A 25,528-nucleotide genomic window follows, 5' to 3' on the forward strand; every position below is an offset into this window, starting at 1 on the left:
CAGCCAATCACGCAGAGAGAAGCTGTCAATCTGCCCTTCTAAAAATGGCGCTGTTCTGTGCTGCGGTGGGCCGCCGTTTCTCTGTGGATTTGTACGGAATCAGAACTAATGGGGTTACAGTTATACACTCCTCTTTCACGGCCACCTCTGGAGCAAGGTATGAAAACCCATGCAGTACGTTATATACTTGTATCGTGATGTTGTCGAGCCGCTGTTATGTGGCACTTCTCTGGAGTAAACTCATTGACTGTTCGGTCTGGGCGGGCAACACCCAACCACTGTTCACTGTCAGATAAAGGCTAGTTATACAACATTTTGAATTCTAACGTTACGTTTTTGGCATGACAACAACTACGAGAGTTGTTGGACATAAGTCGGCACAAATGGATCTGAACCAGCTTGTAATATTAAAGTTCTGTTTAACAAACAAAAAAAATCTTATTTTGATACTCTCTTGAGTTGTCATACAAACAGTACTACTTTTTAACGACAAGTCAAACTCTTTAAGTGCTTGAACGTATGAGCCGCTCTTGTTTCATTACAATCGTTTTGTGTCCTTTAGACTGCCCCTGTACAGACACTACTCATCCCCCAAATCCAGGCTAGGGATTGGCCTGCAAATTGTGTCAAGGCTGCAAGGGGCCAATGCCAAATATGAACTCTTCCTCCAAAGATATTTCCCTCGCTTTTATGTTCTCTATCACACTTTTACAAAAGGTAAGACACTACTTGCCATAGAACTAGGTTAAACTTTTTATAAGTGATATTGATTGGTCATCAAGCCTCCTTAGTTTATCCTTTGTTCGGCATCATGCATCTCTTAATTTGTCTCTATTTACAGATCTACATTACCTTAGCAAAATTATCTAGATACATTAAACCAATAAGATCTCACGTTTGAAGGCAAAATAACACACGTGGCCTAGCTCAATATGCAACAATTCCATAGGCAGGCTTCTGTGCTGCCAGTACACTGAAAATTAGCCATATTTTGTATTATATTTTTTCAGGTATTCAACTCCTTTTCCAAGATGCCAAAGAGGTGACGGTGATAAGAACAAGGATGCTCACCAACAGTGTCGAAGTCCAGGACTTGCCCTATCGTGATATGGAGAAACTCAGGCAGGTCGGTCGAGGCTAGGGCATACACTTGAATAACAAGGAAAGTTCTTGATAATGTGGTTAGCAGTCTTTAATCTGCATTAAAGGCTTTGAACTGTAACACTTTGATCTGCAAAACATAGGACTAATTTTACTATGTCTGCATGTCCAAGTCTGAAAAGTTCTCCTTAGCATGGGTTATAGTAAATGGTAACTTTTCCTTTCTTTGTCTTTCAGTTTCGCAGAGACATGATCAAAGCCATTCCACTGCTGTTAATTTCTATTCCTCCATTTGCCAACTACCTGGTTTTTGTCCTAATGTGAGTTAATTTCAGTCATCTCCTCAACATCCTCTTTTGATTCATATTTAGTTAGAAAATAGCCTAATTCTCAAGTCAATGGGAGTTAAAAAGTTGATTAATCATTGTAAACATACAGTATGCCCCCAACTTTAATACATTGCCCCCCCTACAATGTATTACCCCCCCCCCTCCTCCCTCCCTCGTGTCCTGTCTTCCCTTCATCTCCCTGCCTTACATATTCCTCCATCTGCTCCTCCCTCTGCTTCCCTCCTCTCTTTTTCACTACCAGGTACCTTTTCCCCCGCCAGCTCCTGATCCGCCACTTCTGGACCCCCCAGCAGCAGACTGAGTTCCAGGGAGTGAACCATTCCCACAGGGCCCAGCACCACTGGGCTGTGCTGAAGGGGCTTGAGAGTGCAGGTTCACATGTCAAAGATGGCCGCCTAAAGATCAGCCTACTAGACCTCTGCAACAAGGTGGGTGATACAGAAACACTTAAACCCTCCCTTGCATATGTCAGATGTTCAAATGTGTAAATTGTCCAACATGTTGTTGGGTAAACATGGATGTTTTCGCATAACTGTAATGCAGCTAGACACTGATGTCAAATAAAAATGTATTTGTCACATGCGCCGAATACCTTACAGTGAAACGCGTACTTACAAGCCCTAACCAACAATGCATTTTTTTGTAATACCTAAAGATATATATAAGAAATGAAAGTAATATGATTAAAGAGCAGCAGTAAAATAAGTCTGACCAGTCCATGTGTTTTTTAGGTGCAAAGTGGGGTACACCCTAACATATCTGACATCCAGGCGATTCGAGGCTTGTTTTCTGGAGCTCCCCTGAGTATCAAGAGAATAAACGCAAATCAGATGGTCAGTTTTTTCTTGTAGTCTTTATTCAGAAATTCCCTAAAACATGAGTCCATGGGTTTACTGCATATACAGTACCAGTCAAACGTTTGGACACACCTACTCATTCAAGGATTTCTTTATTTTTACTGTTTTATACATTGTAGAATAATAGTAAAGACATCAAAACTATGAAATAACACAAATGGAAGAATGTAGTAACCAAAAGTGTTAAACAAATCAAAATATATTTTAGATTCTTCAAAGTATCTACCCTTTTCCTTGACAGCTTTGCGCACTCTTGGCATTCTCAACAAGTTTCACCTGGAATTCTTGAAGGAGTTCCCGCAAATGCTGAGCAGTTGTTGGCTGCTTTTCCTTCTCGGCGGTCCAATTCTTCCCAAACCATCTAAATTGGGTTGAGGTCAGGTGATTTGTGTAGGCCAGGTCATCTGATTCAGCACTCCATCACTCTCCTTCTTGGTCAAATAGCCCTTACGCAGCCCGGAGGTGTGTTGTCTTTGTCCTGTTGAAAAACATATGATAGTCCCACTAAGCCCAAACCAGATGGGATGGTGTATCGCTGCAGAATGCTGTGGTAGCCATGCTGGTTAAGTGTGTCTTGAATTCTAAATAAACCAGAGTGTCACCAGCAAAGCACCCCCACACCATTACACCTCCTCCTCCATGCTTCACAGTGGGAACCACACAAAGACATGGCAGTTGGAACCAGAAATCTCAAATTTGGACTCATATTTCCGCTGGTCTAATGTTCATTGCTCATGTTTTTTGGCCCAAGCAAGTCTTCTTATTGGTGTCCTTTTGGAGCAATTTAGTCATGAAGGCCTGATTCACACAGTCTCAATAGTTGATGTTGAGACGTGTCTGTTACTTGAGCTCAGTGAAGCATTTATTTGGGCTGCAATTTCTGAGGTTGGTAACTCTAATGAACTTATCCTCTGCCGCAGAGGTAACTCTGGGTCTTCCTTTCCTATGGCTCTCCTCATTAGAACCAGTTTCATCATGGCGCTTACTGGTTTTTGTGATTTAAAATGTTCTGTATTGACTGACCTTTGTCTTAAAGTAATGGACTGTCGTTTCTCTTTGTTTATTTGAGCTGTTCTTGCCATAATATGGATTTGGTATTTTTCCAACTAGGGCTATTTTCTGTATACCAGCCCTACCTTGTCAAAACAACCGTCTCAAATGCATAAAGAAAGAAATTCCACAAATTCACTTTTAACAAGGCACACCTGTTAATTGAAATGCATTCCAGGTGACTACCTTATGAAGCTGGTTGAAAGAATGCCAAGTGTGCAAAGCTGTCAAGGCAAAGGGTGGCTGCTTTGAAGAATATAAAATATTTTGATGTAACTTATTTTTGCTTACTACATGATTCCATGTGCTATTTCATAGTTTTGACATCTTCACTATTCTACAATGTAGAAAAGTCAAAATAAAGAAACCCTTGATTGAGTAGGTGTCTAAACTAACTGGTACTGTATAAGACTGTATTTGTACCAGCTGAAAAATATTACATCAATGTAAGTCCCTCTCTCTCCAGAGGCAACTCTGTCCCCTGTTCTTCCTGACTCCCCGCCTCCCAACTCCCATGATTGGCACTCGACTGAACAGCCACGCCATAGAGCTGCTACAGCTGGACCGTGCTCTCAGCAGACATGGCCTGCACCAGTTGGATGACTCTGAGCTGAGACGGGTCAGTGCACATCACTGGGTATAGCAAGTCACCACCCCCTTTCAAAATGTTCACCTTGTTCCCTTACAGCCTGAAATGAAAACATGACTTTTTCCAGCTTTATTTACCTACAATATCCAAGTATTTTTTTCTCAAACTCTGAAAATGCATTAACAGTAAAATACACCCCCCCCCGCCGCCAGGCTACCAAGAAACCAATGGTGACTTGTGTGTGCATGTGACCACTATCACAAGCGCTCCACAAATCTGGCCTCTGGGGGGGGATGGCAAGAAAAATACCGCTCCTCAAACTCCACATCAAGTCTCTTTTGAGCTTTGCCAAAAAGCACATTGTAGATTGAGGCCAAGTAGAAAAAGGTGCTTTGGCCAGATGAGACCAAAATGGAACTTTATGGCCTGAATGCAAAACAATGTCTGGCGAAAACCCAAAGACCACCATGCCTACAGTGAAGCACGGCAGTGGCAGCATCCTGCTGTGGGGGTGTATCTCGTCAGGATAGAAAGGAAAATTAACAGTGAAATATAAACATTTGAGAACCGAAACCTCTGCCAGGAATTTGAAAATGGGAAGATGTTGAAACGTGAACCATGACAACCCAAAGCAACCATACAGTGGCGGAAGGACAAGAAGGTGAATGTCCTTGAGTGGCCTAGTCAGAGCGCCAACCTAATCCCAATCGAAGGAATGACTTGAGTGCAGTCATCATGCAATTTGACTGTGCTTGAACAATTCTACAAGGAAGAATGTGCAAATATTAGTCTAGGTGTGCAAAGTTAGTCGAGACGTATTCAAAGCGACTCATGGCTGTAATTCAAGCAAAAGGTGGTGCCACCAAGTGTTCACTTATTCAAATAGGGTATTTTAGTTTAATAAATTGAGTTTGTTTTTCCTCCCACTTGGATATTGTTAGTTACTGTGTGTAAATAACTGTAGTCTTTCAGGCTGTAAGGCAAACATTGACTTTCTGTACCCACTGTCTATGTAATCGGAATCATGTCAGCAAAAACCCACATGTACAAATGGAACACATACTAGTCATATTGATAACTTGACCCTGGTCTCATCAGGCCTGCTATGTCAGGGGGCTTGATTCTGGCAGTCTCAGCATCAACCAGTGTCGGGAATGGCTTTCACAGTGGCTCCAGTTCTCCTCTCACCTGAAAGGTATCTAATGTTTCCCTCTCCCGATAGCGTGGTCTGTTCAATTAAAATATTTGTGGGGGAGGGTGATATGTTTGTCCTCATGACTCTCTCTATGTCCCTCTGTCCCAGAGTCAGAGGTGTCTCTGCTTGTGCACAGTATGGTCTTGCTCTCTGCCAACTACCCAAAGCCCTCTCACCATTGACAGGAAGGAACAAGGAGTGATCTGCCACTTCCATTAATTCAACATGCTGGGCAGGGTAACTTTTCCATAAGGTGCCAACATCTGCAATCTACAAACGGAAGAAATGCCAAGCTTTACAACTCACTTTTAGAAGGACAAAGTGATTACTTAATGCAGTGGATTTGTGGTGAAGGAAATGTGATTACATAGCAACTGTTGCAATATCTTGAACTGGTCAATGTTTTCAGGCTCAATCAAATCAGTTGTCACGTGCACAGGATACACCAGGTGTAAATGGTACAGGGAAATGCTTACTCGCAATCTCTGCTCAAGTGCAGTACTCAGCCTTGAATGTCATTTTGTTTACTTGTGAAGCTGATGATTTCACATAAGATGTGGAGCATAGCTGGGGGGGAAGGGGGTCAATCTTATGTCAATGTTCAGCTAACCATATTAATACAGGTTACATTTGGAAAAATTATTGTCTGCAGACATTCCAACCCACACCTGCATAGCCTTTTCAGAGTATATGGTGTCATTTTACTGGTCATACTGTACCACCATAACCCCCTGTATAACTATGCTTTTGGGGTGGGAAGAGCAACTTTGAATCGAGTAGATGGAATGTTACATGCAGTAAGGTGATACTGAATCTCAGGACACTGGGGAATGCCATTCAGCAGGTGATTTAGTCATGCGGTCCTGGGGATTGAACCCACTATGCTCTACCAGTGCTGTTAGTTTTTTTAAACCTGGAAGTGCCTTTCTGCGGGATCGATAGTCCGTGGTTTTGAAGTGGCCATAAGATTCTCATACTAAATATGCCAACTAATGTTCTTACTCTACTTGTTCAACCCCTTTCGATTGTTTTGAAATCAGTTCTGGTGATTGGTGTCAAATAAAATGTACTCTGAAATACTTGTCAATGTAGAGAAATGCCATTTACAGTAAGAAGAAACGAGTTAGATCTGCGCATTGTCATTCAGTCAACTGTTCTGCTTAGTGAGACCACAGCAGATATTCCACTAGGACAGAGGGCATCAGTCAATCAACACTAAATTGAAAAGGTATTGATTGAAAGCTGTAATAATATCTTAAATTGGGGAACCACGAAGAACGACAGATTAAATAGCTTTTATTGAAAATATATTCTAGAGTAGAATATGTTCATAAGATCAAAAGTTAACATTTCACTTTCAAAAACTAGTGCAAATGGCAATTTGAGAATGCTGCCCTATTTAAATAAAAATACTTTTCTAAAAAAAAAAAAAAAACTAAACATTGATATTCTTGGCAGGAGTCATATTCGGCATCAGTGCAAAGGCACCGTGTTAAACATCTTGAATAAGTACATTTAAAAAAGTTATTGAACTCAATTACAAAATGTTTGGCCATAACATGACCTGACAGTGCAACTGACTGTCAGCCACTCCCCTCTGCTATTGGCCAACTGATCACATGACTTCGTAGCCACTGTGAATGCCCCCCATCAACATGCAGGCGAATATGATTCCCATGATCTGAAAACACAAAAACACAGTTAGAAAACATGCAAAATTTGTGTGTTGAACTAGCATCTACAACCAGCGACTCTTCCAAGCCCAGGATTTGTATGTGCAAATGTATATACTTGGTTGTGTGCGTTTGCTCCTACCTGCAGGAAAGCGAGCACCAGTGCTGCTACAATGACCCACATGATGTTCTTCTTCAACAGCTTCTCTACAACAGTTTCACACCCCTACAAAGCAATCCGAGACAAACGTCATTCCCGACCCATACACTGTTCTGGAGGTATTTTTGCTTGGGTGAATTGGTATTTTATTTCACATTTTCATAAATCTACCACTGGGTTAGACCTTACCGTCTGGTGTATCTTGAGTGCATCCCCCATGGCCCCCTGACCACAGCCAGCAGTGACATTGATGCAACAAGAGTCTGGAACAGAGTCTGGAACAGACCCGAACTTGCCTTTCCAGTCAGTGGCGTTGGTCACGCCACAACATTTCAGCTGAAAGAAGAACAGCAAGCATGGTGAGAATAAGTTTGAGCATGACACGGGTAGACAGATGGAGGAAGAGACAACAGCAAAATGAGGTAGTAAGGTTGTTGGTTAGATATGGGGGGGAACACACCGGAAGCAGGGCAGGATATTGCTTAAATGTCAACAGAAGACAGGACAAGATAAACATGGCATAGAAGACTCACACTAAAAAGGATAGAGTAATGTTACATGGGGAGGTGCCAAATTAAGCAAATAAAGTCCAAAATACATAATCTTAACATTATGACAAATGGCTTGACATTTGCAGAGTCAAAACTGCCATCAGAAAGTATTCACACCCCTTGACTTTTTCCACATTTTGTTATGTTACAGCCTGATTTTAAAACGTATTAGAGACTCGTCACCATCAAAATGTGGAATTATGGTTTTTCAATGTTTAAAAATAATAAAAGGAAAAGATTGAATGTCTTGAGACTAAGTATTCAACACCTTTTGTTATGGCAAGCCTAATTAAGTTCAGGAGTAAAAAGATGCTTAAGTCATAAGTTGCATGGACTCTGTGTGCAATATTAGTGTTCAACATGATTTTTGAATGACCCCCTCATCTCTGTACCCCACACATAGTTAGTTATCTGTAAGGTCTTAGTCGAGCAGTGCATTTCAACCACAAAGACAATAAGTTTATCAATGCCTCACAAAAGGGCACCTATTGGGTAGATGAAAAGAAAGCCGACATATAATATCCCTTTGAGCATGGTGAAGTATTACACCATGGATGGTGTATCAATACACCCAGTTAGTACAATGATACAGGCAGCCTTTCTAACTCAGTTGCTGGAGAGGAAGGAAACCGCTCAGGGATTTCACCATGAGGCCAATGGTGACTTTAAAACAGTAAGAGTTTAATGGCTTTGATAGGAGAAAACAGGATGGATCAACAACATTGTAGTTACTCCACAATAGTAACCTAATTGAGAGAGTAAAAAAGGAAGCCTGTACAGAATATAAATATTCCAAAACATGCATACTGTTTGCAACATGGCACTAAAATAATACTGCAAAAAATGTGTCAAAGCAATTCACTTTTTGTCCTGAATACAATGTTATGTTTGGGGCAAATCCAATACATTACCGAGTACCACTCTCCGTGGTGGCTGCATCATGTTATGGGTATGCTTGTAATCGTTAAGGACTGGGAAGTTTCAGGATAAAAAAGAAACAGAATGGAGCTAAGCGCAGGCAAAAAACCTAGAGGAAAACCTGGTTCAGTCAACACCACCAGTCACTAGGAGATTAATTCACCTTTCAGCCATCTAAAACAAGGCCAAATCTACACTTCTGTTGCTTACCAAGAACACAGTGAATGTTCCTGAGTGGCCAAGTTACAATTTAGACTTAAATCAACTAGAAAACCTATGGCAAGACTGGAATATGGTTGTCGATCAATGGACAACTGATTTGACAGGGCTTGAAGAATTTTTTAAAAACAATTAAAAATGGGCAAATGTTGCACAATCCAGGTGTGGAAAGCGCTTAGAGACTTACCCAGGAAGACTCAGCTGTAATCAATGCCAAAGGTTCTTCAAAGTATTTGTGTGAATACTTATTTAAAAATGAGATTTCTCCATTTAATTTTTCAATACATTTACTGAAATTCCTTAAAAGACATGTTTTCACTTTGTCATGGGTTATTGTGCGTAGATGGGTGAGCATTTTGAATTCAGGCTGTAACAAAATGTGGAATAAATCAAGGGGTATGAATACTTTCTGAAGGCACTAAGTGGTGTCGCACATTACTACACCTAAAAATATCAAATGTATGTCAGTTGTTTCTTCGGTCAGATGTAATGGTTGATACTAACGTCAACTTGCAGGTTGTCCAGGGCCTTCTTGAATTCAGCGGTGCCATTGCTGTACTTGGTGACCATGTCATTGAGACCATCATGGACAATGACTGTAAGCTAAGTAGAGGACAAAAACATAATTTAGTAATTCCATCTTAACTATGTTGATACTATATAGACAGTCTGTAGACTGTACAGTTACTGTATAGACACGTGTAAAAAAGCTGCCTGGAATACTTGAGTATACCTGCCTGAGTATACTCACTTTGCCTCTGAAGACATATCCAGCGATGGCAGCACCAATCTCAGTGATAATGATCAGACCCAGAAGGATAGAAAACTTAGGAGAAAATAAATTTAAAAAATGAGCGCAGAGTTCAGATACACTACGTAACCAAATGTACGTGGACACCTGCTCGTCAAATCTCTCATTCCAAAATCATGGGCATTAATATAGAGTTGGTCCCCCCTTTTCTGCTATAACAGCCTTCACTCTTCTGGGAAGGCTTTCCACTAGATGTTGGAACATTTGCTGCAGGGATTTGCTGCTTCCATTCAGCCACAAGCAATTGTGAAGTTGGGCACGGATTAGGCCTGGCTGACAGTCGGCGTTCCAAATTATCCCCTGGGTGTTCAGTGGGGTTGAGGTCAAGTTTTTCAACAGCGATCTCAACAAATAATTTCTGTATGGTCCTCGCTTTGTGCATGGGGGCATTGTCATGCTGAAATAGGAAAGGGCCTTCCCCAAACTGTTGCCACAAAGTTGGACGCACAGAATTGTCTAGAATGTCATTGTATGCTGTAGTGTTATGATTTCCCTTCACCGGAACTAAGGGGTTTAGCCCAAACTATTAAAAACAGCCCCAGACTATTATCCCTCCACCAAAATTACAGTTGCCACTATTCATTCTGTCAGGTAGCCTTCTCCTGGCATCTACCATAACCCAGATTAGTCCGTCGGACTGCCAGATGGTGAAGTGTGATTCATCCCTCCAGAGACCACGTTTCCACTGTGCCAGTGTCCAATGGCGGCAAGCTTTACACCACTCCAGCAGACACTTGGCATTGCGCATGGTGATCTTAAGCTTGTGTGGCTGCTCAGCCATGGAAACCCATTTCATGAAGCTCCTGACGAACAGTTAGTGCTGACGTTGCTTCCAGAGACAGTTTGGAACTCTGTCTTGAGTGTAGCAACCAAGGACAGACAATTTTTACACGCAATGTGCTTCAGCACTCTGCAGCCCCAGCACTCTGCAGCCCCCTTCTGTGAACTTGCATGGCCTACCTCTTCGCGGCTGAGCCATTGTTGCTCCTAGATGTTTCCACACACACATTATATGCTCTTTTTTGATGATTGAAGGACTTAACACATTGATAAATTGATAAGCCGATGTACTGAACATTGATTTAGATTGAGCTACTGTAAAATCCTTCTAATTCAGGTAACAAAATCTGTTATGTCTGTCGATGTAACAAACACTGCATTCACTACAGAAAAAAGGTTGCCTAGATGTAAAAGAGAAGTATGGAGGGTTGTCAAATGTTGGTTCAGACTCCTTTTCAACAAGATCAAACATGCATGCAGTTAATGGTTTGGATACATTACGTTTTGTTTGGAATACCAGGGTGACCACCATGCAGCAGCCCCCTCCCCTAATACAGGTTGTCATGTTGTTATATGTAAATATGCCATGGTGGCCATGCAATAGCTCTCCTTCATTAATGTCATGTTATATGTGTACATACCATGGTGACCATGCAGTAGCTCTCCTTCCAGGCACCACAGCAGCCAAAGAAGGCGATGAAGAAGACGATGACCCCCACCACGATGAGGACCAAGGGGGCTGATGAGGCTGAGACATTATTGATCACTACGGTGCTGTGGAGAGCCACCTGAACCAAAACTCCCAGCACTATCAGAGCCAGACCACACAGCTAGAGAAATAAATGGAGAGATGGAAGAAAGAGTTAAATGATTAGAGGTCACAGAAATATCCACAAATAATTTTACATCATGCATGCATGGGCTTCTACAATCATTGAATATCTGTTGTGTTGTACAAACACTTTGAAATATGTCATGTGAACAGGATCGTACTTAGCCTAAACCCTGAACATGTACAGCCAACTTTGAAGTCTGTACAACTGAATGATACATTGGTATTGTATGTCATACTTATAAATGGCAAGAAAGTGCTTAAGTGTGTCAAATTTCAATCAAATGTGTTTATAAAGCCCTTCTTACATCAGCTGATGTCACAAAGTGCTGTACAGAAATATGTAAATGTCAGACAAGTGTACATCAGATCTGGCCTTTTTCCCGTGTTTAAGCTGTCATTTAAATGAACTAATACAGGAATGATCAAGGGCCCTAATGTGAATATGTAATTTACTGATTTTTTTGTGTGTGAAGACACTCATTCTAGAATGACAGTTACTATCATGGTTATTTGCTAATGGCGTTCAGCCCATGTCATTTAAATAAACAAACAACCGGAGTAGGTTGAATAAACAGGATTGTCACACAAACACACCTCTGTATGCATTGGGTGACAGGTGCTGGACCGATTACAGCAAAGCTGTACTACATGGAGAATTTATGTATTAAGATATAGGCCCAATCTCACTGGTGTGTTGCTCACAATCAGAGATGACAGGACAGGCTACTAGTTATCCAGGATACTAGTTACTAGGTATGATGAAATTATGGAAGTAACAAAACAAATCATGTACCATATCCTAATTTGAGCCATAGTTTAGATTGGTTTAGGCACCAGGTCAAATGTGGGTTATATAGCATGTTTGATATATCATCACTTTCTGTTTCATAAAGTGTTTTGACTCAGATTTGATGAAGACTTCCTATTTCCCCCGTTCAAAAAAAGTCCTGGAAATAAATGTGCAGTAGCTCCAGGAACAACAGCTCGGAGAACTCGCAAAACTGGTCGAACCACAACCGATCTGACTTTCGGTCATGTATCAAGATAAAACACCTAGACAATATAGCCTAATATTAACAGGAGGAAGAACCCAGCAAAACCTACACCCACAATGGCAGGTCAGTTCCTTGGAATATCACCTGACTGGTGTGATAAGTCATTGCCCCAGTTTTTTTATCCAGGTGCATCCGGTCCAAACTCAGGTCCTTTCATCACAGGTAATACCAATGTAAATATTTGTCATGGGTTAGGAATAGGATTGGTCAATTCCTGGTTTCTATATAGTGGAGACAGGTAGGTACACAGAGGGATGAAAATGATAACATGAAGAAGAAAGAGGCAATGACACTAATTGTAGCCTTACATCTCAATACAAATACTCATTAAGATTATCATGTAAAAAATAAAATGTACAGTGTGTGCCATTAAACACCTGAGAAGAAAGAATGAGAAGAAATCAAATCGTATTGGTCACATACACATATTTAGCAGATGTTATTGTGGTTGTATCGAAATGCTTATGTTTCTAGCTCCAACAGTGCAGTAATATCTAACGATAAGAAAATACACAAAAATCTACAAAGTTAAATCAAATGTAATTAAGAGGAAGATTAGGAAGAGCAATGTCAGTCTGGAATATTAATATATACATTGCATTCGGAAAGTATTCAAACCTCAATTTACAGCCTTATTCTAAAATGGATTAAATAGTTTGTTCCTCATTCTACACACAATACCCCAGAATGACAAGGCCAGTGTGTTCTTGGGGACCTTCAATGCCGCAGACATGTTTTGGTACCCTTCCCCAGATCTGTACCTCGACACAATCCTGTCTCGGAGCGCTACAGACAACTCGTTCAACCTTATGTCTTGGTTTTTGCTCTGAATTGCAGTCAACTGTGGGACCTTATATAGACAGGCGTGTGTGCCTTTCCAAATCATGTCCAGTCAATTGAATTTACCACAGGTGGACTCCAATCAATATCTCAATCAAGAAACATCAAGGATGATCAATGGAAACAGGATGCACCGGAGCTCAATTTCGAGTCTCACAGCAAAGGGTCTGAATCCTTAAATAAATAACATTTGTTTTACAATTGTAATAAATTTCCAAAGATTTCTAAAAACCTGTTTTAGCTTTGTCATTATGGGGTATTGTGTGTAGATTGATGAGGAAAAATGTTGTATTTTTATTACTTTTAGAAAAAGCCTAAATGTTAAAAAATTTTGGAAAAGGTTGAGGGGTCTGAATACTTTGAATGCACTGTATGATGGGACATATAGACAATATATGGATAGAATATGTAGTATATCTGTAGAATAGAATAGTAAATGTACAGCAATAGTTACAGGGCCTATTCCTACAGGAAAGTATGAACATAGGGCAGCAGCCTTTAAGGTGTGGGTTGAGTAACCGGGTGGTAGCAGATTAGTCACCGTGACTAAAGTACAAGGTAGGGTACTGGGCGGAGGCCTGCAAATGGTGACTAACACACCGATGGTCTTGATAGAAGCGTTCTCGCTCTCTCTTGGGCCCAGCTTTGATGCACCTACACTGACCCCACCTTCTAGATGGTAATGGGGAGGGGGGGGCAGGCCGTGGCTGAGGTCCTTTATCTTCTTCTTGGCTTCCTGTGACACCGGTTGCTTTAGATGTCCTGGAGGGCAGGCAGTGTGACCTCTGGAGAGCCCTGTAGTTGTGGACGGTGCAGTTGCCGTATCAGGCAGTGATAGTGCCCGAAAGAATGCTCTCAACGGGGCAGCTAAAAGTTTGTGAGGATCTTAGGGGCCAAGCCAAATTGCTTCAGCCTCCTGAGGTTGAAGAGGCGCAACACCACACAGCTGGACCATTTCAGATTGTCAATGATGTGTACACCAAGGAATTATAAAACTTTTCAAAGTCACTGCAGCCCTGTCGATGTGGATGGGATGTGCTCCCTCTGCTGTCTCCTGAAGTCCACAATCAGCTCCTTCATTTTGTTTACGTTGAGGGAGAAAATGTATTTATTTTCCTGGCACCACTCCGCCACAGCCCTCACCTCCTCCCTATAGACCGTCTTGTCATTGTTGGTAATCAGGCCTACCACTGTTGTGTTGTGTTGTCTGCAGACTTAATGATTGAGTTAGAGACATGCGTGGCCACGCAGTCATGGGTGAACAGGGAGTACAGAAGGGGACTGAGCATGCACCCTTGTGGGACCCCTATGTTGAGTATCAGCGTAGCAGAGGTGTTGTTGCCTACCTTCAACACCTGGGGGCAGCCCGTCAGGAAGTCCAGGACCCATTTGCACAGGCCGGGGTTCAGACCCAGGGCTCAGAATTTAGTGATGCGCTTTGAGGGTAGCTAGGTATTCCCCTTGTCCAGATAGGATAAGGCAGTGCGATTACGTCCGCCATGGATTTAGTGGGGCAGTATGCAAATTGCAGTGGGTCTAGGGTGTCAGGTAAGGTGGAGGTGATATGATCCTTAACTAGCCTCACAAAGTGTCTGTGACATGGCTGGTTTTCCCTTTAGAGTCCACTGAATTGAGACTCCACTTTGTACTGACGTTTTGCCGGTTTGCCTTACGGAGGGCATAACTGGACTGTTTGTATTCATCCCGTGTTCACAGTTACCTTGCCGTAGTTAAATGTAGTGGTTCATGTTTGCATTTGTGTGCGAATGCTGCAATCCATCTATGGTTTAGATAGGTTTCGAAAAAATTGTCAGTGGGAACAATATCCCCAATGCACTTCCTGATGAACTCAGTCACCGAGTCAGTCTATACGTCAATGTTATTCTCAGAGGCAACCCGGAACATATCCCAGTCCGTGTGATCAAAACAATCTTGAAGCATAGATTCCAATTGGTCAGACCAACGTTGAACTGTCTTTACCATGGATAGTTCCGGTTTTAGTTTCTGCCTATAGGAAGGGAGGAGCAGAATGGACACGTGATCTGATTTGCCGAAGGGAGGGCGGGGGAGAGCTTTGTAGCCGTCCCGGAAAAGAGTGTAACAATGGTTGAGTTTGAGGCGCGAGTTGCACAGGCGAGATGTTGATAAAACTTCGGTAGCATTTCCCTCAGATTTGCTTTATTAAAAGTTCCCAGCTACAATATCAAATGTATTTATATAGCCCTTCGTACATCAGCTGATATCTCAAAGTGTTGTACAGAAACCCAGCCTAAAAGCAAGCAATGCAGGTGTAGAAGCACGGTGGCTAGGAAAAACTCCCTAGAAAAGGCCAGAACCTAGGAAGAAACCTTGAGAGGAACCAGGGTATGAGGGCTGGCCAGTCCTCTTCTGGCTGTGCCAGGTGGAGATTATAACAGAACATGGCCAAGATGTTCAAACGTTCATAAATGGTCATGGTCAAATAATAATAATCACAGTAGTTTGAGGGTGCAGCAAGTCAGCGCCTCAGGAGTAAATGTCAGTTGGCTTTTCATAGCTGATCATTAAGAGTATTTCTACCACTCCTGCTGTCTCTAGAGAGTTAAAATGCGGCCTCAGGATATGCGGTTTCCAGTTTGCACAAAGTTCAGTGTAGTTCATTGAGAGCCGTCGTGGTATCTGCTTGAGGGGAAATATACACGGCTGTGATGATGACCGAAGAGAATTCTCTCGGGAGGTAATGCGGACAGCATTTGATTGGGAAGTATTCTAGGTCAGGTTAACAAAAGGACTTGAGTTCCTGTAAAACTGCCACAATGACGAATAAAGGATACAATTTAGGAATGTCGTATTTCTGGTCAAAATGCTGGTGAGTGACCGCCAATCTAATATCCAAAAGTTATAGGTAGTAATGCAAAAAACATTCTGAGCAAATAATGTGAGAAATAACACACAAAAATATAAAGTGTAAAGTTGCTTAGGAGCTAGGAACAAGAAAGAGATCCCACCCGGGAACTTCGATATGTCTGTACAGTATATTATGTTTAATGAATATATTGAAACATTTGACAAATATACAATTTTGTTTATGTTCAATATTCATGTTTATATTTTTCTACATTTGTAAATTAAAAGGTTTCAAAAAAAGTTTTTGAAATCAAAATGCTACTCACATTACAGAGCAAGTGGTAAAGCGCCATAGGTCACCAATGTTTGCTTTGTAGCAGAGTATGTAAGGAGTGGAGCTTGAGCGTTCCCAATTTGACTGGAGTGCGGAGCGAATTTCCCCAAAGGCTGGAACATTGGGCCTTCTCGCCCTCTCCAATTGTGCACACTTCACGAGCTCAGGACATGCTACTTGTGTGCTGCTATAGGCCCTTGCTTTAACTACCGTCATGGAGTTAGCTAAATAGTTTCATGAAGAAACTGATAAATCACAGGGGTGCAAAATTAGGGTGACTTACAAAGAAGGACCAAGAGAGGGAGTGATGTAGCATCCACAACCAAATAGTCAGAAAAAGTGTCTTTTTAGAAAGCATGATGTTTTACTATGTGCACATGCTAACAGAAAGGAACGAGGCGGGAAGCTAGCTAAGTGTGTTGTTCTAGCAAAGTATTTATAAACAAAAACGCTAGCCTCTGAAAAGTTGTTCATGTTTGTTATATTATCTATTCAATACACTGTCATTGATTTTGGCACAATAGGCCTGACATATTACCTCGTTCAGAGACTCTTTCCGTTTTGGTAGGGTTATTTTGACTAAACCTTTGGTCCAACTATAATTTTTAAAAAATCAAAACAACTCTGCATCCATGCCCAGCCTGGCAAGAGTGGCCCGGCAAACCTGGCAAGAGTGGCCCGGCAAGCCTGGCAAGAGTGTTTCATTTGTATTTCATTCTGAGTAAGTCAAACACCTATATGCACAATAATGATTTAATACAAAGGAAATGTTTAAATGTTGGGCGCTTAATGTTCCTGTCAGCCTAGTGTGCCGCACTCGCAAAAGCTTCACAATTTATTTATTTGTAATCTAAATCCTTCTTAGTCACCTTCAAAACCATGTAGTTTGGTTTCAATACTTCAAAACCAAAATGGTAGGTCCAGGTAGTAACAAAAATAGATTGATGTTTGTTAAATGGTTAAATGGGGACAGAGCGATGCACATGCAGGTTCTGACCTCTTATTACAACATAGCCCACGGATTAGTCAAGAGATCTTAACTTTTCACATGAAGGCTTTGTATCAGTGAATGCAAACCATTAAAAAAAAAGAACCAAGTCACATGATATTTTCACAATACTCTGAACAGGTCACAAGACTCAGATTCATCACATGCTCCCTCTCTCACTCACTCCCCCTCCCTCTCAAGTCATTACTTCCTCTTTCAATGGAATTTTTAGAAGTTAAACATTAACACCATTTTTTATATTTTCCAATAGGAGTTTGTGTGCGTATATGTCCTGGGTCAGCTGACAGACTCCTGCATATTGGCCTTACAAGACTAAGTGATGACAGTCTCGGGGAGTTGGAAAGAAATAGCTTAAATAAATACACATAACCAGCTATAGGCTACATATAAACTGGGTCAAGTAACTAAAATAACAGTTTAATGCCAAACAATTAAGAGGCTCAGAAACTGAGGTAAGCTAACAGAAAGTAAGAAACCTTGCTCTCGGTCCCACACCAAACATAAAAATGTCCTTTTGTGGCATAACTAACTACATCACAACCGACAGTTGGAGGCGGCTTGTATAACTTTTACAGCTGTAAAGAGTCATGATGATCACATGCCCTTTTCCAGATTTGTAGATGTTTATTTTCAGTATTAGTGAAAATAAGACTTTTCTTTGTACGTCTACCAATTACCTAACTTGTCTTGAACATATCACATGGACCAAACTAATACACCACATTAAAACTACATCAGTTCGAGGAACTGTGAAACTTCCTTAATGAATCATGAGATGTGTTAACTGAGTGTCAGAGGCATTTCACAATCAATCTAAATGAAGGTTGTATTAGTGCCACCAGATGTACCGAACTCAAAAGGCCAAAAGCAGTACATCCTAGCCAGTCAGGATACCAAACCTCCACCTGCATTACTCACCCAGAAGATGAAGTTGAAAAAGAAGAGTAGGTACTTCACACATTTCATTCTTCCCTCGACACCCATGGTGAGTCCGGATCAAGACCCTGGCTCAAGACAAAGAAAAATACATTTTAACTAGTGAGACTGTAAAGAACTATTATTACAAATACAAAATTGTGTGGAGGAGTTTTAAGATATCACTTGTTGCTTCATCGCCTCGGCTTAGATCTAGTTTAGCTCTGCTAAACACACAACAGGACAATGACCCATCACACTTCCAGGCTGTGTAAGGGCTATTTGACCAAGAAGGAGAGTGGTGGAGTTCTGCACAATCACCTGACCTCAACCCAATTGAGATGGTTTGGGATGAGTTGGACCGTAGAGTGAAGGAAAAGCAGCCAACAAGTGCTCAGCATATGTGGGAACTCCTTCAAGACTGCTGGAAAAGCATTCCAGTTGAAGCTGGTTGAGAGAATGCCAAGAGTGTGCAAAGCTGTAATCAAGGCAAAGGGGGGATACTTTGAAGAATATAAAATATATTTTGATTTGTTTAACACTTTTTTGCTTACTACATGATTCCATGTGTAATTTCATTGTTTTTATGTCTTCACTATTATTCTACAATGTAGAAAATAGTTTAAAAAATTAAGAAAAACCCTGGAATGAGTAGGCGTGTCCAAACTTTTGACTGGCACTGTATGTCTACATTCATGTTAGTGAGCATTTCTCCTTTGTCAAGATGATCCATCCACCTGACAGGTGTGGCATATCAGCGTGATCATTACACTGGTGCACCTTGTGCTGGATGCAATAAAAGGCAGCTCTAAAACAGGCAGTTGTAACAACACAATGCCACTGATGACCCAAGTTGAGGGGTCATGCAATATGCATGCTGACTGCAGGATTGTCCAACAGAGCTGTTGCCATAGAATTTAATTTCTCTACCATAAGCCGCCTCCAACATCATTTTAGAGAATTTGGCAATACATCCAACTCTTCTCATAAACACAGACCATATGTAACCACAACAGCCCAGCACCACCACATCTGCAGGTGAAGAAGCCAGGATTGTCTAAAACCAGCCACCCGGCCAGCTGATGAAACTGGGGGTTTGCACAACCAAAGAATTTCTGCACAAACTGTCAGAAATAGTCTCATGGAAGCACATCTACGTGCTCGTCATCCTCACCAGGGTGTTGACCGGACTGCAGTTTGGCGTCGTAACTGACGTCAGTAGGCAAATGCTCACCTTCGATAGCCAACGGCATGCTGGCGAAGTGTGCTCTTCATGGATGAGTCCCGGTTTCAACTGTACCGGGAAGATGGCAGATCTTGTGAATAGAGTGCCCCATGGTGACGATGTGGTTATGATATGGGCAGGCATAAGCTACGGACAATGAACACCATTGTAATTTACCGAAGGCAATTTAAATAAACAAAGATACCGTGATGGGGTCCTGAGGACCATTGTCATGCCATTCATCCGCCGCCATTACCTCATGTTTCAGCATGATAATAAACGGCCCCATGTCACAAGAATCTGTACACAATTCTTAGAAGCTGAAAATGTCCCACTTCTTCCCACTCCCACTGCTTGATTACCAACAACGACGAGACGGCCTACAGGGAGGAGGTGAGGGCCCTCGGAGTGTGGTGTCAGGAAAATAACCTCACACTCAACGTCAACAAAACTAAGGAGATGATTGTGGACTTCAGGAAACAGCAGAGGGAACACCCCCATCCACATCGATGGAACAGTAGTGGAGAGGGTAGCAAGTTTTAAGTTCCTTGGCATACACATCACAGACAAACTGAATTGGTCCACTCACACAGACAGCATCGTGAGAAAGGCGCAGCAGCGCCTCTTCAACCTCAGGAGGCTGAAGAAATTCGGCTTGTCACCAAAAGCACTCACAAACTTCTACAGATGCACAATCGAGAGCATCCTGGCGGGCTGTATCACCGCCTGGTATGGCAACTGCACCGCCCTCAACCGTAAGGCTCTCCAGAGGGTAGTGAGGTCTGCACAACGCATCACCGGGGGCAAACTACCTGCCCTCCAGGACACCTACACCACCCGATGCTACAGGAAGGCCATAAAGATCATCAAGGACATCAACCACCCGAGCCACTGCCTGTTCACCCCGCTGTCATCCAGAAGGAGAGGTCAGTACAGGTGCATCAAAGCTGGGACCGAGAGACTGAAAAACAGCTTCTATCTCAAGGCCATCAGACTGTTAAACAGCCACCACTAACATTGAGTGGCTACTGCCAACACACTGTCAATGACACTGACTCTACTCCAGCCACTTTAATAATGGGAATTGATGTAAATATATCACTAGCCACTTTAAACAATGCTACCTTATATAATGTTACTTACCCTACATTATTAATCTCATATGCATACGTAGATACTGTACTCTATATCAGACTGCATCCTTATGTAATACATGTATCACTAGCCACTAACTATGCCACTTGGTTTACATACTCATCTCATATGTATATACTGTACTCAATATCATCTACTGCATCTTGCCTATGCTGCTCTGTACCATCACTCATTCATATATCCTTATGTACATATTCTTTATCCCCTTACACTGTGTATAAGACAGTAGTTTTTTGGAATTGTTAGTTAGATTACTTGTTCGTTATTACTGCATTGTCGGAACTAGAAGCACAAGCATTTCGCTACACTCGCATTAACATCTGCTAACCATGTGTATGTGACAAATAAAATTTGATTTTGATTTGATTTTTCTTCCATGGCCTGCTACTCAGACATTTCACCCATTGAGCAGGTTTGGAATGCTCTGGATCGACGTGTACAACAGCGTGTTCCAGTTCCCACCAATATCCAGCAACTTAGGACAGCCATTGAAGAGGATTGGGACAACATTCCAAAGGCCACAATCAACAGCCCGATCATCTCTATGCGAAGGAGAAGTGTCACGCTGCGTGAGGAAAATGGTGGTCACACCAGATACTGACTGGTTTGCTGATGCATGCTCTTTTTATTTATTTATATAAAGAGGTATATGTGACCAACAGATGCATATCTGTATTCCCAGTCAAGTGAAACCCATAGATTAGGGCCTAATAGATTTATTTAAATTGACTGATTTCCTCATATGAACTGTAAAATCAGTAAAATCTTAGAAATGATTACATGTTGTGTTTATATTTTTGTTCAGTGTCTATTGGGTGACAGGTCATTAAGAGGCCACCATAGGCTATTAAATTTGGTTAATTGTTTGTAATCTGCCCCATTTCAGATTAGGCTACTTTAGTTCACAGAGCTTCATCTGGAAAGGCATGCAGGGTCAGATTTATGGGTAGGCCTTAGGGGGCTTGGCCCGCCCTACCGTACCCCCTTGCCCGTACAAATAAAATATTGATCGTTTATTTGACTGAGACGCGCGCCGACAGAAAGATTCATCAACTTCAGTTAAAGCATCCAAGCGAGCGAAACAGCGCCCCTCTGTCTCAGTATGTGTAGACCTTGTATCTAATGCTGTCTGGACCAAAAGATGTCATGATGCAGTCTGGCCAGAAATAGTATGACATCTTTTGGTCCAGACAGCATCAGATACATGGGCTACATATAGGGAGGCGCTGTTTCGCTCGCCCAGATGCTTCCTCCGTTGATAGTTACAGCAGAGAGGAAGAGGCAAAGCGAGAGGGATCACGCTCGCCAAAATATGTCCAGGATAAACCAAAATGAGTTCATATGGGAATTATATGCAGACATAAGCTTGTCGCCTGCCTCTTGCCTTTGGGACAAATACTCCCATTGTTAGGTTGGAGACATGAGCATCTTGTCATTATTTACAGATCTCTGGTTTCAGCCTCTTGCGAATTGGAAAGTAACGTTGGCCGGTTCACAGTGCATTGTTAAGAGTCATTCATTTAGACGTTTTTCCAAGGAGATCTTAGTCACACAATTTTACATCTAAGATGTTTGATGCAGTATTTTTTAATGAACAAATGTGCATGAAAACTTTCTTGTTGAATGAAATAATTTTGTGAAAAATCCCACTGTTGACCAATCACTGACGAAGGGGCGTAGGCGGCTATGACTTTGGTTTGCTTCCAGAGAAATGTTGTGCCGGAACAGCCGGGAAAAAAACTTGCTGACGTCCAAAACAAACAATAACGTCACAAATTGTTGTCATAATATATGCACAAACTCTTCCGAACTTTTTCGGCTGGCAAGCATGCAGGACAACTTTAGGATGCTGGATTGCCCAAGGTAAATTGATGTGTCGACAAAATTATACAGTTACTCCTGTCTGAATAGAATCATTCAAAAATACTTCACCAGGGAGCATGACCAGAGAATCATTAGCATAAAAATATATACATTTTTTAAATTGCTGTTCAGTGGTATATAGTACTCAAGTAAAAATAATTTTAAAGTACTATTCCATTTTTTCTTTAGGCATCTGTACATTACTATTTAGATTTTGGACTAGTTTAACTTCACTATATTCCTAAAGAAAATAATGTACTTTTTACTCCATACATTTTCCCCTGACATGCAAAAAAGTACTCATTACATTTTGAATGATTAGCAGCTTCCTGCCATCCAGGACCTCTATAACAGGCGGTGTCAGAGGAAGGCCTCAAATGGTCAAAGACTCCAGTCACCCTAGTCATAGACGGTTCTCTCTGCTATCGCATGGCAAGCGGTACCGGAGTGCCATGTCTAGGTCCAAACGGCTTCCATCCCCAAGCCATAAGACTCCTGAACACCTAATCAAAGGGTTACCCAGACCGCTCTTTTACACTGCTGCTACAGTGTTTATCATCAATGCAGTCACTTTAAATCTTGTACATATTACCTAGACTAACCAGTGCCCCCGCACATGAATCGTCTTCATTTCACAGAACAAGAATAGACTGATGAGTTTCAGAAGAAAGTGCTGTTTTGTTTCTGGCCATTTTGAGCCTGTAATCGAACCCACAAATGCTGATGCTCCAGATACTCAACTAGTCTAAAGAAGGCCAGTTTTATTGCTTCTTTAAATCAGAACAGTTTTCAGCTGTGCTAACATAATTACAAAAGGGTTTGCTAATGATCAATTGGCCTTTTAAAAATGATAAACTTGGATTAGCTAACAATGTGTCATTGGAACACAGGAGTGATGGTTGCTGATAATGGGACTCTGTACGCCTATGTAGATATTCCATTTTTAAAAAGCCGTTTCCAGCTACATTAGTCATTAATAACATTGTATTTCTGATCAATTTGATGTTATTTTAAAAGGGCAAAAAAAATGTTTTCCTTCTTTCAGGAACAAGGGAATTTCTAAGTGACCCCAAACTTTGTAATGGTAGGAATAGTTTGCCTAATAAGGAATTTGGGTATACTTTTACTTTTGATACTTAAGTATATATTAGAAATTACATTTATTTTTGAGACTTAAGTATATTTAAAACCAAATACTTTTACTCAGGTAGTACTCAGGTACTTTCACTTGAGTCATTTTCTATTAAGGTATCTTTACTTTTTACTCAAGTTTGAATAGGCTAGTTGATAGAATATTGGAAAGTCGCTAGCTACAGCTTTGGGCCAGACCCAGTCATAATTTTAATACGTTGAACTTCAATAGCTAATCAAGACGGCTTGAAAGGGAGGCAGACAGGCGGAGTAGAGATGAATGTGATCGAAAATGCAAGTTCTTTCATCAGGATATTTTCCACTGTTTTTAATTGTCGGCTTTCTGCCTATGCATTTTACTTAGTAGACTATGGAAGATATGCCGACTGCGGCACTGGCCTATAGTCTATTTCTTTAGCCTCCAATGGAGCACAGTGTATTAATGTGTCCATATGGCAGAGGCTAGTGCTCTCGCCATAGTTGAAATAAAACTAAGATATGTATCATTTTACTTCATATGTTTATTACTCAACACATGACAATGACTTTCAGAAATGAAAACGTTATTGAAATGAAACTGTTCCACGAAAATTGCGCATATAAAAAATCATAACTGGCACGCAGATCGGTAGAAATGGTAGGCTAAAACGTAAGCTTTCCCAAACTTGAAACACACGAGCAGCCTATGTTCTTTACTATTACACCCATTAAAAACATGTCAACGCGCGAGCGCCTGCACACATGGGGTCCAGTGAAAAAACGTGCACGCCGATGGAAATCAAAGATCCGTACAATTGATTCGTTCTGCCGCTAGCCCTGAAAGGCCTCGTATGATTGACGTGACAAATGGGTTTATTAAATTAAATACATTTAAAACAAATCATGAGTAAACAATTGATATTGGAACAATTACTGACTGGGGACCGTAATAGGAATTCGGACTTTTTTAAAAATTCACTTTAAAAATCAAGACTGCGACACCCATCGCTGAGGCAACAATGACCAACCAAACCGTTAATCAGAAGGCAGAGGATACAATGTAACTATTGTTCTAGCTTATCGTTAGTAACCAAATTCAATTAGTTAAATTGACTACTAAGTAACCGTAAAGACAAAGGTATATTAGACTACAGCTTTAGTTAAACGTGACGTTTCCGCATCCTCAAAACCAAACTTTTTTTTTCTCCCTTTCTCTAACCTTTTCTTTCTTTATTGATTTCAGATTTAACAGTCATAGTATAACATCAAAGAATTGAAAAACAAACTTGAATGAAATAACACTTACCTTTGTTTTCAAGTTGGAAAAGTGGAGGCGGCGAAGCGATGTGAGGCGTTGGTTGAAATTTGGAAACAAGTTGTTAGGGAAATTGACGAAGCAATTCTTCGTTTTATAAGCCCCTCCCTCTCTAAATTGCACTCCATGATCTAATCTGGTTCCACAAAGCATAAAAAAGTGGTCATGGAAAATGACCGTCAACAACAAGTTTCACTATCATCCACAGTACACACAGTAGCAGTTCCATTTGCACAACAGTTATTAGGCCTATCAGTTGAGCCTGTAATATTTCAAGGTGTAGCACTATTCATTTAATTTAATCAGTGATGCCCTAGCCTGTAAAATGTACACACTTCTTAATGTAACTGTAGGCCTAAAACAACTGTGTAGTAGACTTAACTTAGTGACGACTGAAATAATTAAATCAATCCATTTGTTGCGCTCAATACAGAAGTGCTCGGACGAAACAGACGCGAGGCTACTGTTTCGCTAGAACAGATTGGGTTATGTTTCAGGATATATTTGATAACATTGAGGAGTTACCACAACAGTCACATCCTTCATCAATAAGTGCATAGACAATATCACCCCCTCCGTGGCTATAACAACGTATCCCAACAAAAAAACATGGAATACAAGCAACATCCGCGCTGGGATAAAGGCTAAAGTTACCGTTTACAATGAACGGGACATGGACACACATAAGATATCCTACTACGACCTCCGACGAGACATCAAACATGCAAAAGGACAATATAGGAGGAAGGTGGAATCATATTACATCGGCTATGTCGTATGTGGCAGGGTATG

At 41.3% G+C, this 25,528-nt stretch overlaps 2 protein-coding genes across 5 annotated transcripts; one reads left to right on the forward strand and one right to left on the reverse strand.

Moving 5' to 3' along the window:
- On the forward strand, window positions 1-6,577 carry letmd1 (LETM1 domain containing 1). 4 transcript variants are annotated; one of them, XM_024384236.2, is made up of 9 exons: window positions 1-157; window positions 563-717; window positions 1,011-1,126; window positions 1,339-1,421; window positions 1,693-1,879; window positions 2,183-2,284; window positions 3,825-3,995; window positions 5,046-5,142; window positions 5,251-6,577. In XM_024384236.2, the coding sequence occupies exons 1-9, from the start codon at window positions 45-47 to the stop codon at window positions 5,322-5,324; spliced, it is 1,098 nt and encodes a 365-aa protein (XP_024240004.1). In that variant the 5' UTR covers window positions 1-44; the 3' UTR covers window positions 5,325-6,577. The 4 variants fall into 4 exon arrangements, with proteins under 4 accessions (XP_024240004.1, XP_024240006.1, XP_024240005.1 ...); XM_024384238.2 differs by having other exon boundaries at window positions 5,328-6,577; XM_024384237.2 differs by having other exon boundaries at window positions 3,825-3,977.
- On the reverse strand, window positions 6,422-24,883 carry LOC112221851 (CD63 antigen). Its single transcript, XM_024384240.2, has 8 exons — window positions 24,728-24,883; window positions 18,072-18,157; window positions 10,896-11,084; window positions 9,415-9,489; window positions 9,168-9,266; window positions 7,165-7,311; window positions 6,958-7,041; window positions 6,422-6,823 (listed from the first exon to the last, which is right to left on the reverse strand). Exons 2-8 carry the CDS (start codon window positions 18,135-18,137, stop codon window positions 6,758-6,760), a joined length of 726 nt encoding a protein of 241 aa, XP_024240008.1. The 5' UTR covers window positions 18,138-18,157; window positions 24,728-24,883; the 3' UTR covers window positions 6,422-6,757.
- Window positions 24,884-25,528: the final 645 nt, after the last annotated feature.

The sequence above is a fragment of the Oncorhynchus tshawytscha genome, linkage group LG22 (genome assembly GCF_018296145.1).
Source record: "Oncorhynchus tshawytscha isolate Ot180627B linkage group LG22, Otsh_v2.0, whole genome shotgun sequence".
NCBI lineage: Eukaryota > Metazoa > Chordata > Actinopteri > Salmoniformes > Salmonidae > Oncorhynchus > Oncorhynchus tshawytscha.

What these genes read in the sequence shown, in the direction of transcription:
- letmd1 (XM_024384236.2), top strand. Translation starts at nt 45, where the DNA reads ATGGCGCTGTTCTGTGCTGCGGTGGGCCGCCGTTTCTCTGTGGATTTG. An exon ending in CTATCACACTTTTACAAAAG is followed by an intron (nt 718 to 1,010) that starts GTAAGACACTAC and finishes ATATTTTTTCAG; the next exon opens with GTATTCAACTCCTTTTCCAA. An exon ending in ATATGGAGAAACTCAGGCAG is followed by an intron (nt 1,127 to 1,338) that starts GTCGGTCGAGGC and finishes TTTGTCTTTCAG; the next exon opens with TTTCGCAGAGACATGATCAA.
- LOC112221851 (XM_024384240.2), bottom strand. Translation starts at nt 18,137, where the DNA reads ATGGGTGTCGAGGGAAGAATGAAATGTGTGAAGTACCTACTCTTCTTT. An exon ending in TTTTCAACTTCATCTTCTGG is followed by an intron (nt 11,085 to 18,071) that starts GTGAGTAATGCA and finishes TTATTTCTCTAG; the next exon opens with CTGTGTGGTCTGGCTCTGAT. An exon ending in GATATGTCTTCAGAGGCAAA is followed by an intron (nt 9,267 to 9,414) that starts GTGAGTATACTC and finishes TCCTCTACTTAG; the next exon opens with CTTACAGTCATTGTCCATGA.